This window comes from Ochlerotatus camptorhynchus, unplaced genomic scaffold (assembly GCF_037179485.1).
Source record: "Ochlerotatus camptorhynchus isolate MF236.1 unplaced genomic scaffold, CSIRO-AGI_Acam_v1.1 ptg000146l, whole genome shotgun sequence".
NCBI classification, from domain to species: Eukaryota; Metazoa; Arthropoda; class Insecta; order Diptera; family Culicidae; genus Ochlerotatus; species Ochlerotatus camptorhynchus.
The window spans coordinates 1,918,376-1,931,197 of NW_027040636.1; the positions used below are offsets into that span (position 1 = coordinate 1,918,376).

At 36.5% G+C, this 12,822-nt stretch overlaps 2 protein-coding genes across 6 annotated transcripts in view; one reads left to right on the plus strand and one right to left on the minus strand.

The window, feature by feature from the left end:
* The window catches only part of Dscam4 (Down syndrome cell adhesion molecule 4), a 360,507-nt gene extending 355,386 nt beyond the window's left edge, over positions 1-5,121 (plus strand). For 4 of the 5 annotated variants that reach the window (XM_065221640.1, XM_065221642.1, XM_065221643.1 and 1 more), the window contains exons 20-21: positions 3,325-3,496; positions 3,609-5,121. In XM_065221640.1, the coding sequence (XP_065077712.1) occupies positions 3,325-3,496; positions 3,609-3,828 (392 nt within the window). In that variant the 3' untranslated portion in view covers positions 3,829-5,121. Of the gene's footprint in view, positions 1-3,324 lie in introns of all 5 variants that reach the window. The other variant, XM_065221644.1, reaches the window with a different exon arrangement.
* The window catches only part of Etf-QO (electron transfer flavoprotein-ubiquinone oxidoreductase), a 476,511-nt gene that overhangs the window by 247,160 nt on the left and 216,529 nt on the right, over positions 1-12,822 (minus strand). The gene's annotated exons all lie outside the window — the stretch shown is intronic.

Genomic DNA, 12,822 nt, shown 5'->3' on the forward strand with positions numbered 1-12,822 from the left:
GAAGTTCAATCACACCATTGGAACGTGCAACAGGCCACAATCCATCCTTTCGTAATATATTATACTGAAAATATGCAAATTAAACATTTTAGCACAGACAAACAGACATAACACATTGAATATTTATCACTGTAAAACATCGTTGCTAAAACATTACCGCCATCTGTTGAATACACTGTGGTGGGTGGTACGCTGAACAGATGGCGGTAGTGTTTAAACGTCAAACGCAAGGGAATTGACTATGCACGCCACAGGTGGCGGTACTACCAACTACGATACTTTTAAATTTACCGTTAAATGCTTGTTCGATGAACAACTTGCGAGTGTTATGTCTGTTTGTCTGTGATTTTAGCTTCATTATAACTTCTGAAGAACTAAGACATGATTCAGTCGCTGTCAATTTGTTTATTGATAAAATGATAAACTTTTTACAAATTGATCAAAATAAAAACATAAAAAAAAATTATTTTATGTCAGATGGTGCTGCTTCACAGTATAAAAACCGAAAAAACTTTTCTAGCCTTTGTAAATTTAAGTCAAAGTATGGTATTGACGCTGAATGGCATTTCTTCGCAACATCGCACGGAAAAGGTCCATGCGATGCTATTGAAGGTACGATAAAACGCATGGCTACCAGAGCAAGTTTAGCCAAAGAACGCGAACACCCGATAAAGACTGCAAGAGAGTTGTTTAATTGGGCAAACAAACGAAAAGAAGAAGAACTTACAAAGTTGTCGTTTTGTTATTCTACTACAGAAGAATACGAAAATATGTCTTTGCAGCTAAATAATCAATATAATAATGCAAAAACAATTCAAGGAACTCTAAAATTCCACTCATTTCTTCCTCTATCAGAAAATACAATAAAGGCAAAGCTTTATTCAAACTGTCCTGACAATGATGCCAAAATATTCAATATTGTTAAGAAAGTTGTGTAAACAATAATTTTATAAAAATACAGGAATAAAAATAAACTGATGATATCCAACATATAATGTTATTTTTTATTGCGCACAATCACCATCCCTAAAAAATAAGCTTAATTCGCTCTTTTGAATCTTGCTAATTGAGGAGCTTACATTTGCAGTTCTCATAAAGGTGTATCTCGAAATCGAGTTGTCTCATCGGTTTGATGTCTGTGGCGATGTTCGGCAATAGAGAGAAAATATGCACAGTATAAACACATCCAGTTTAAATGGATTAAACTGTTAGGCGATATGTAAGAGTTGAATGCACATTTTCAGCACAACGCACCAAAAATCACTTGAAGAAATCATTGTTCCTGATTGTGGGATTTTGTAACATGTTTTTCAAAATACTTTTAAGGCAGAGAATTTCACTCGAATCTTTAAGCTGTCAGTTTCATTTTAACTCAAAATTTTCCAATCTTTCCGAAAAAAATACTTTTGAAACTGGAAAAACACGGAGTACATCCGAAAAGGGCCAAAATTTATTAAGTTATCAAAAAAAAACAATATTAAATCAGTAATATCTTCTAAACGGTGCATCTTAGAAAAATGTTACCGAAGTACTTTTTGTATGCAAATTTGATTTACTTTCATAAAATTAGGGTGACAAACTTTTTTGACTTTTCTTAATAGCTTTTTTGAAAATTGTATTTTTTTAAAAAACAATTTTTTTCATCGTAACCTATTTTTCTCCAGAACAACCTACTGTGCACTAGATAGCATTTTCAGTCAGCTATAATATAAAGATAATAAAAAAATTATTGACATGTCACTTTAAAGGGAAAATTTATATTTTAGTTCAAAACACAAATACCAAACTTTTTTTTTACCGTGCATATTTTTTCCATATAACACCAACAATTGTCTAAAACTTTGCCCAAGACACCAAACCAATCGGACAAACCGTTTCCGAGATACAATTTTTTGAAGATATCATGTGCATTTTTCATAGGCCCTTCTCATAAGTAAGGCTAGATTCAAAATGGCGAACCAAGTATGCAAAACGGCGTTTTTCTTCAGCAAAAACTTGTATGCAAGGTTTCAGGCAAATCAAAAAAGATGAAAATTACTCGTTGCTTTAATGATATGGAACCGCTCACATGCATGGATGGTTGCATACATGTATGTGTACATCACCATTAAGGGCCCATGCATTAATTTTGTCACGCTAAATCGAGCAAAAAATTACCCCCGACGTTTTTCCTATACCTAATGCATTGCTTGTCACAAAATCTTAGACCCCCCTCCCCCCTTAGAGCGTGACATAATATATGCATCAACCCTAAAATTCAGATTTTTTTTTCTGTGTAGGTTGTAGTTGGCGACATGATGGTACACTATTGAGAAAATCTAGCAAACGCACCAAGCACTTATGAAGAGATTTATTTGTTATTATATTATATGAAATTACGATACATGAATTTGATTTGTTGTTTTTCAAATGTAACCCATGACTTAGAATACTCTAATCTAGACTACGTGCTAATTCTCTAAAAATGTATGTTTCAAATAAAGTTGTAACGATATTCTGGTTAAACGAATTTGAAATTACGTAGAACCATTTCGTTATATCAGTGTACTTGGTCAAGTGCCTCAATTTATGTAAATTTGTTTAGAAAATCTTATCTTGCAGTTAACTCTTTCCAAATTTTGCAACAAAACTAGATAAAGTTTATTTAAATAGTTTATCTCTTTGATAGAGATAAAAATAGTTCATGCTTTTGATAGAAGATAAGCTTTGCTGAACACAGTTTTGCGAATTTTGCTCCAAAGTATACTTCTGCGCTGAAAATAACCCCTCAGATTTTGTTACGCTCAGGTCAGCAATCATAAAAATTAACAATTTTGAATGTATTACAGTGCTATATTTTACAATAGAATATCATATCGACATACTGACTGTGACAGATCTTTGAAAATAAATAATTATTTTTATTCAGACATGCGCGAAAAAAAAAATCCGTGAGATTATAGCGCAGGAGTATACTTTGGTGCAAAATGCGCAATATGAGTAGTGAACAATTCAAATAAAGTAGTTACAGCACAAAAACGTGGGTTCCTCAAAACTTCCCATATGTACTGATTGAAAAGTGGCGACTTAACCACTCTAGTCATTTACTTGAGAGGAAATCTATGTTGTACACAATGTGAAGTTATCTGTTATGTACAACTTCTCTAAAGACATCAGGATGCCAAAATCAACAGATCATGAAGAGAACATTGTGTTCCTATTAAATCTGTAATTTGGACGCCTGCTCATCCTTGATCAATTGATACTTGAAAGGATGATTGCATGAATAAGATTTCTACAAAAACAAGCTATCACAATAACATTCTTTCCGCTAAACGCTTCCAGACACTCAAGACGAAACTTCATCGTCTTCTGAAAACTCACCCTCTAGTATATCTAGAAAGTCGAAACCACCGTACCCGCCACGAAAGTCGGCGAAATCATCACAGAACCTGGCGAAGCGACACGTCAGGAGTTCGAGCGGCTACTCGAGCCACAACGAGGAAACAACGTTTAGGTACTTGCACCGATATCCAACCCACCACCTACCGTCCCACCTACTAACGCAGCCGCCGGTTCCAAATAGCCAAAATACCAATGCAACACTTCGCTTTTCTTCTTCGTTCCAGTATATCTAATTATCCAAATTATTCCGATCATATAACACCACCAGCCAGGTTCTCCGATATGCTTGGACGGGACGCCACGTTGGCCGTCTCGTCCGTGAATCCCTCCGGGCTGGTGGGCAGTGCCAGCGAGCTCACTAGTACGAAAAAGTCGAGCAATCACTCGCCACGACCACGTGCCAATCAGAAGCTTCAACGAGAAGCATTCCAAATCAATGTGTGAAGGGATTGTTACAGCGATTTTCTGGATTTTTAGGAGCACTCATCTCATCAATCGCCATCAAACACACGTATGCACATGACACAACTATGCAGTCACTCATCATATCCATCAACAACTCATTCACCGCAGGGCAAGTGAAAATTTTTGAAAAACAAAATCGAACATTCACCACCGAAATCGCTGGGTGGATTGATCCTACAGAAATCGATCGATTGCTCTGTTATGTTGTTTCGTTACCTACATATTTGATTGTCCGATTTCTTACTCACTAAAGCAATCCATCATCGGTAGAACGTGAAGAAAAAGTGAGAAAACAAAGATTGTTATTGAGTAACATAGACTAAACTAGATAGTTATTTGATACGAAAATTTATCAAAGAGTGAAAATGGGCAACATTCGCCCGGTAAGCATAAAACATTAGGATGTGTACTTTGGGTTAGACATTTTATAACGAGGAAATATGTTAACGTCAGTAGTTATCTCTGTTGGAAGCAGTTGAATGAACATTGCTTTCCCGTTTTGGACAAGTCTGTCACTATGTTTAGGTTTCAACAATTAGCATCTATGGTAGTTAGTGCTTTTTCGTTAAATTCATCGTTACTCATCGATTTGAAACATTTGTTGGAAACTCAGAAACACCCAGTATTGGAACTACGTGAGCTTTATTTATATATGCAAGCAATTCTTATTTCACAGTAGTGACAAGTACAATAAGCCTAGAACGTACCGAATCATGTTGACGGAGGAGATCGATTGATTTTATAGTGAATTTATTTAGTTAACTACACACGACTGACTGAGTGTTATCACGCGACTGTTGCGGTCTTAGGGGATATATGTAAATAAATATGAAAGAAAACACGAGAAAACGAATTAGGATATTATTTTCATGAATTGCATCGATATGATCGATCGTTCTCGGGGCCGTGAGGTCGATAGCTGTTAATAAATGTGTAAAAATGATGAAAGATAGTAGATAATACGAAAATAAATGAAACAATCTAGCCAAAACGGAACCCCAACAAAGCAAAACAAGATTCTTCCTATCTCCCGTTGTACATACGAACCAAACAAAGAAACAAATAAACACACAAAACGAAAGCATCAACCGAAAAAAAGTAAACATTCTGCAAAGGTGAGTGAAATTAATGGTTCTTGTTTAAAAGTCGTTTTTAAAGCGCCAGTAAATAAAAAACAGGTTTAATGGTATCACTGATAAACGAGCCTAACTTCAAACGTCTGACGATTTGGTTCCATTAATTGTGCCTTTTTCACTTTCATTGGATTAACATGGTGAATAGACTGATGCAAAATTTGTAATTTTCGCTCCACAGTGCTCAAACGGCTTCAAATCATGTCCTGATGAGCCTACTAAAATTTAAACTCATTTGGTAATAAACTGACTTGGCACAAATCATTCGAAGTTTATATGGAAATTACTATGGGAAAACCAAACTTTTTGTTCATTGTCTTCTACCCATTTTCTATATTGATTTTTCGAAAAGTTCTATAACTATTCTCACGGGAATTTTTCTAAGCTACAATTTTGCAGAATATCGTTTTTCAGCCAAATGTCAAATTAAATAGATATTAATTGTTTAAGAGATTGATAATCTTATGGCATGATCAAGCAGCTGTTCTGTTAGCAACACTGTATTCTGCAGTGTGACATAGTAGCCATGATATTTAAATTGTGCTCTATTGTTCGCACCAGAAACACCAATGTTGCCTGCTGAACAGTTGAATGAGCATAATCATAAGACATCAGTGACTTGAATCATTAATAACTTTTGTTCCGTGCATTTGTTTGAAAAGTGGTGTTCAACAAAGTTGTAGCTGAGAAAATTTGCTACAATCTCTGTTATCATTTTTAAAATCACAGTGATGTGGTGAACTGTTAGATATATATGAACAAAACATAAGTTTTCCCATAGTAATTTCCTTATGAACTTGAAATGGTTTGTGCCAAGTCAGTTTCTTACTAATGTAGTTCAAATTGTGGGAGGCTAATCAGGACCCAATTTGGAACCGTTTGAGCGCTGTGGAGCGAAAATTTCAAATTTTGCATCAGTCTAATGGCGAACTTACTGCTCCATGACTGTAATTAATTGATCCATAACACTACGGCATAGCTCATCGCTTAAGTCCATTTTGAAAAGGTTTGTCGATCAAAAAATCGATAAACTTGATTAGCTTTCTACCGCGAACTTAGCAGCGGATTTTCAATATTGATGACAACTGGTCGCGGTAGAAAGCGAATCAAATTAAACGATTTTTTGATCTACAAATGGACATAGGACCTATTAAAAAAATAATAGAGATCGATTCTAGACCCACACTGAACGAAAAGCATATAAAAAAGCGATGAAAAGCGTGCTTCAAATCACAGTATGGCAACGTTGAGAATCGATGGATAACTGACCTTAGTTCTTACTAAACTATGGGTTCATACGGCGTTAAAATATAATCACCACACATTTTTTTGGGATAAGACAGGTGTCTTTGAGAAAAGGAATAAAACGTCAAAGGACGAAAGTTCGAAAAGGCACGTCCCAAAGATTTGCTTATGATCCAAAAAAGGATAATATTCAAGGAATCTATGTCAAAAGGTCAACGGGACAAAACGTGGCAAATCCAAAGTTTGAAAACACCAGATGTCTAAAGGACCAAAGGGCGGAAAGACCAAAGCTCGGAAGGTTAAATCATCACAAATGTCAAAAAGCCAAGATAACAAAATGTTTAGAGGACAAATTTCTAATGAATGTCTCTTGTCAATTGCTGTGAAATCCCTCTACATTCAAGTTGAATCCAACATGTCTTCGACTAAATAGAACCAACTGTCAATATGGGATTTCATGTTTTGGTTCATGTCTCTTTCTCTGAAACAATGGGAAAATTTATAAGTTGCTTGGGTATTACATTTTCATGTTGAGGCCTCAGATAAGCTAGTTAGTTAAGACACGGTATAACCAAGCCGGAGGTGGCGGGTTCGATTCCCGGTCTGGTTTAGAAAATCAGTTCGGATTGAAAATTTTCCCGACTTACCTGGGCGTAGAATATCATTTCACTCAGTGGTCAGTGGTACAAATGCCGTATTTAGAAGGAATAAATTGTTTGCGCCTAAGCCATTGGTTTTAGGTTAAATGAGTCTTCGGGAAAGTTTTTCCATTTATAGTATTTCAGTCCATCTTTTGATGCAAAGTACATTGATGTGGTACTTATGGCTCATGAGCTGAGATGAGACGAGGCAACTCGAATCCGATTTCTAGGCCAATGTAGACTATAGTCGCTATATTCATAGTCTGGCGAATAGAATCTCGGGAACCAATTGAGCTGTCAAATAGCGGAACCAATCGAGCAAATCACGACCAACAACAGAAAAGAGCACATCATCTATTACGAACAAAACTTCGGAAACCCTTTTCTCGTCCCTGAAGGCTCGCTTACGCAAACTAACATCATCTTTGGGTTTGGGGAAACGTTCCCTTATCCGATGATGCCGGTAATTTGCGTTCAATTGACGAGGAAAGAATAATCAACGTTTTGTTTATAAAAGTTGATAGTACTTTTTCAATTGTTGGTGTAAAATATATTGAATTGGTACCGCTTTTTGATAGATCGAAATTCTATCCGCCAGACTATGAATATAGCGACTATAATGTAGACCAGTCGCTGAATGGTTGAATTTGACACATTGTTTACGCATGCAAACATTATGTCAAGAATGAAGGTAACATATGCCAATTAGCTTCATTTGCATTTAAATTTTCATCAAATTTAGTGATATTTTTGAAAAATATTTTTAGCGCTAGGCTTAGATTTCGGCAAGTTATAATGAAATGATTTACTTGAACATTTATTTTGAAAACAATGGCCTCTGGCTATTGATAGGCTCTACCAATAAAAAATGCAACCGGATACAGAACCGACAAGAAGACAAATAACAAGAAGCCAGTTGTCGACAACCTGCACATGAGTTCTAAATATCAAATTTTTAGTTATTGGAGATAGACCAGCACAAGGTTGAGAAAAGTTGTAGGCCTATTTATTCAAAGCATGTTGGCTGAAAAAAAACTATTTTGAATCTCTAATGGTAGGTTAAGCGCACTAGATTTGGTCAAAGTTTCCTATTTTTGCGATACCTCAGAAAAACGGTTAGATTAAAATCTTCGATACGATAAAAAATGGTTGGTCATTTTGCGGTTAAAAAACAAAAAGTGTTTAAAACTTAAATTTCAATGTTTTTAATTTATTTTAGTACTAGTACATTGAATAACAATATATATTGGAAAAGTGTATAGGGTAAGGGGAGGCAAGATGGGTTATCAACTCGAATAATTTATTTGTTTGAATGTTAACAATGCTGGTTTGAAAAAGCAAACCATTATTGGGATTGCATTGAACATGTTTTAACGGGTTGATCGACAAAGGAAGTCGGTCAAACTGGTTTTTAAACGTTCCAAGGATGTTCGTGACAAATGTTGAAGCTTATCAATAGCGTACGGAAACCCACTTCTTCTGTACGGAAACCCACTTTTTCTTCATGTCTTCCTCAGATTTGACCTCCTTGGGATGCTTCCGTAGTGCTTGCTTCATAATAGCCCAGTATTTTTCGATTGGCCTTAGTTCCGGTGCGTTGGGAGGGGTTCATGTCCTTGGGTACGAAACTGACCCCGTTGGCTTCGTACCACTCCAGGAGAACATTTTAATAATGACACGAAGCTAGATCCGATCAGAAGATCGTAGGGCCTTCGTGTTGCTTCATATAGTCTACTAATACGATTCTAGAAGCACTTCAGGTACAAAAAGTGTATTTGTTTATCCCGTATCCAAAGCAAAAGTCAATCGCTTACTTCAAACGTAGAAAAACTGGTGAACTAGATTTTTATTCAACATATGGAAAGTAATTTGTTCCAGAATATTTTCCAGAGACCATCGACATAGAGAAAGATGCAGATAATATTAAGATATAGAGAACTGGATGTATGGAAATCTGAAGGGATGGAGAAATATCGAGATATATAACATCGAGAAATTGATAGTTGGCTGTATAGTCTTGAAAGTTGTTCAAGAAATTGAATCTGGAAGTTTGCCTAAAATTTTAAACTTTTTTTTAGTACAATAGAATGCTGAGAATAGCTTTTTATCTACAGTGTTGACAAATTAAGATTTTTTTTAAATTGAAAGCTTTCATCAATTGGAAAAGATACCTAGATTGTAAAAAATGCATTAATAAAATATATACAGTGTATCTCAAAATTGAGCGTAAAGATGTCCTTAAATTTTAGAAAAAAATGGGTTTTACAATTTACAGAGATAAGTTTCTGAATTTCTGGCTGCTGAGCCATCATAAATTGATCAATTAATGGTAAAGCGTTGGGCTAATTTGGTTGCGTTTGTTAAAAGTAAGAGCTATTTGAGAAAAACACATTTTCCATAGCAAAAAACCTCAATTCTTGAAATATTATGAACTAAACTTTTTGAATTTTGCTCATTTTTAGTCATAATAAAGATCATTCATATTCCACTAATTTTAACGAATGATTCGTCCATTAGGTAAAAAGTTGAAAATCGTGCCTTTTACTAAAATAAATCCGTTTTACTAAAATAAAAGTTATTCCGATAAGGTCCACAACTAAAACGATAAATCGATGTTTAACCACCTGCCAAGATGTAAAAAATACATCTATTCAAAATGTTTCAAAAAATGTTCCACTAGGGTGAACGCTCAATTTTACGATACGCTGTACACTGATAGGCAAAATAAAGTGCCCACCCCATCATTTTTGAAATTTCTCTCATTTATTTGGTTCAAATTCAAATAAACACACCGTAGTCTGTTTCGATGTCTTACCTTTATTATTCTTTTAAAGTTACACCTATGGAATACTGAAAATATAAAGTTTTACTTGAAGTAAAAGAAAATCAATTTGGATTGAAAAAGAAAACAGTGACAAAAAAAAGTGCCCACTTCAAAAATCGGTATGTTTTCGATAAGTTTCCATCGGAAAACCCCTCGATTGTTTTTGTTTTGAAAGTTTGACATGTATTGAAGCAAACGGGTGGAACTGGTGCATTTGTACACGTGATCGCATTTGAATCAGTTGAAAAAAATGGAGGACGTAGTGATTTCGAAAGCAATTCCCGTGTGTATCCGAAAATTGGTTGTTCGTGATGTGCAAAACGGTGAATCGCACCGGTCTGTCGCTAGGAAGTACAATATCAGCAAAACAGCGGTCGGGAAAATTCTGCAGAAAATGAAATCGTTCGGATCAGTGGTGGATCGCCCTGGCAGAGGCAGGATGCGCAAAACGGATGCGAGAACGGACACCAAGATCATGCGTGAAGTGAAGAAGAACCCGAAGGTAACTGTCCGCGAGATCCAGGAGGCTCTTCAGCTAACAGTTTCCAGTCGAACTGTTCGTCGCCGTCTCGTAGCACAGGGGTTGAACAGCAAAGTTGCTCGGAAGCGCCCATTTATCAGCAAGGCAAACAAAGTCAAACGGCTTAAGTTTGCTAAGGAGCATGCTGATAAGCCCCTAGAGTTCTGGAAAACGGTTCTCTGGACGGACGAATCAAAATTCGAACTGTTCAACCGGAAGCGACGGGTTCGTGTGTGGTGTAGATCGGGTGAGGAGCTTCAGGAGCGCCACATACAAGGCACGGTGAAGCATGGAGGAGGAAATGTGATGGTCTGGGGGTGCTTTTCGTGGGGTGGAGTGGGAAGCCTGGTGAAAATCGACGGGATAATGACGGCAGATTCCTACATCGACATCCTGCGGGAAAATCTGGAAGTTTCGCTGATCCAGACGGGCCTTGAGGAGAAATTCGTATTCCAGCAGGACAACGATCCGAAGCATACTGCCAAGAAGACTAAGTCTTTCTTCCGGTCATGTCGAATTAAACCACTGGAATGGCCTCCACAAAGCCCGGACCTCAACCCCATCGAGAATTTGTGGGCGATTCTCGATGCCAGGGTTGACAAAACTGGTGTTACCAATAAAAATAACTATTTTGAAGCCCTGGAGCGCGCCTGGGAAGAACTAGATCCACAGCACCTGAAGAATCTAGTGGAGAGCATGCCGAAGCGCCTGCAGCTGGTCCTGAAGGCCAAAGGAGGACACATTAACTATTAGGCTGGTATTCTTTTACTTTATTTTATGTTTTCTGGAGTTAAAATGCAGTGGGCACTTTTTTTTGTCACTGTTCTTTTTTACACCCATTTTGATTTTTTTTTCTTCGAGTCAGTCTCTTCTTTTTATCTGGTATTCTATAAGTGAAACTTAAAAAGAATATAAAGAATAAGATATAAAAAATACTACAGTGTATTTACTTTAATTTGAACCAAATAAATGAGAGAAATTCAAAAAATGATGGGGTGGGCACTTTATTTTGCCTATCAGTGTATATACAAACAAAAATTGTGATAAACATTTAAATAATTATTACAAATGAATTGTTAACTATTATTAGCAATTATTTTTTGTCGGGAATGACATTAGAAACGGGGTTTACCAAATAATTTCAAACGTGTCATAGCTCAGATACGTTTTAAAGGCTTTCTCCACACGCAAGCCTTATTATTGTAACACACTAGGAACTAGATCCATTTATGCATTGGTTGCGGCGGCGTGACGCCGTTGACTTCGATCGGCAGCGGCGGCGGCGTACATCTTCGGATCGCTATAGTGGCCGTAAAATATCACATATTAAACTTGAATTTACACAAAGATAACGTAAATGAAACGAACAAATGTAATTAATGTGTGTGACTTGTTATAGAACACACAGTTTTTAATTTGTTACCGAAAGCGCCATCGCAGAGCTTCGAAACATTATCTGAACAAGTAACTAAGGTAGTTTCAACAGTAGATGTAATTATTTGCATGAATGCTTTATTTTGACGAAAATATTGGCAGTCCAGAACCACTTAACCTCTTAGAGAAACGTAACACATGTCCGAATGTGACTAATGTGCTGAACACTCAATATGAGCACTTCCAAAGCAACAATTTCCAGATTTATGATGATCTTCAATGAACTGAAACCTTATAAATCTCTTCAAAACGGTTATTAAACCAAAAAGAATACTTGGACAATGTCCTTAGTTTAAAATTTCATTGTGATTTAATAGGATGCATGATGGGTTTTGCTTTCACTTCATCGGGGGAACTTTGAACATGACCAGTAGTGTTCAATATGGTCCTGTCCTAACTACACTTGATGCCATGAGTTTCACGTGGTAGGTTTAGGCTAATGTAATAATTTGGCCACTTCGCTTGGGGTTCCTGGAACATTTACGCTTATGATCCTGGGTATGTTGTATGACCACCAGTGTAAGATATAGTTTTTGAATTAATATTTGACTTTGAGTTTTGCATGATTTGCTTTGACTCAAGCAACCAGTTTTCAAAAATCAATGATATGGAAAAAATACTATTTCTTAATTTATTTATTTTTTCAAAGAGACGTATCTGCTTTTGTAAACAAAGATTCCAACGTCAATTTTTCGAGACTCTTAGAACTCCCTCGCAAACTTTAAAAAAAGGTAATGTCTGGATCAACAATAGAAAAGGGCCCATCAGCATTTGTAAACAAACCGTTCCAAAGCCCATTCCTCACAAATCGAAGGCTGCTCATACAAACCAACACCATCATCGTGTAGATGGAAGTTTCCCCTATCCGATGATGGTATTGGTTTGCGTGGGTGGCCTTCGCTTTGTGAGTAAAGGGCTTTGGAACGGTTTGTTTACAAATGCTGATGGGCCCTTTTCTATTGATGGTCCAGATGTTTCCCCTGTTTCCCCAACAAGGTGGTGTTGTTAGTTTGCGTGTGAGTGCTGAGAGTTTCGACAAATTAAATCTTTGTTTACAAAATCAGATACGCCCCTTAGAAAAAAGTAATCGAGAGTTGGTGCTTTTTAAGTCCAATTTTGAACAGTGATTGGCGAGAAGCATACTCCAACATCGTCGGTTTATCAATCATTATTACG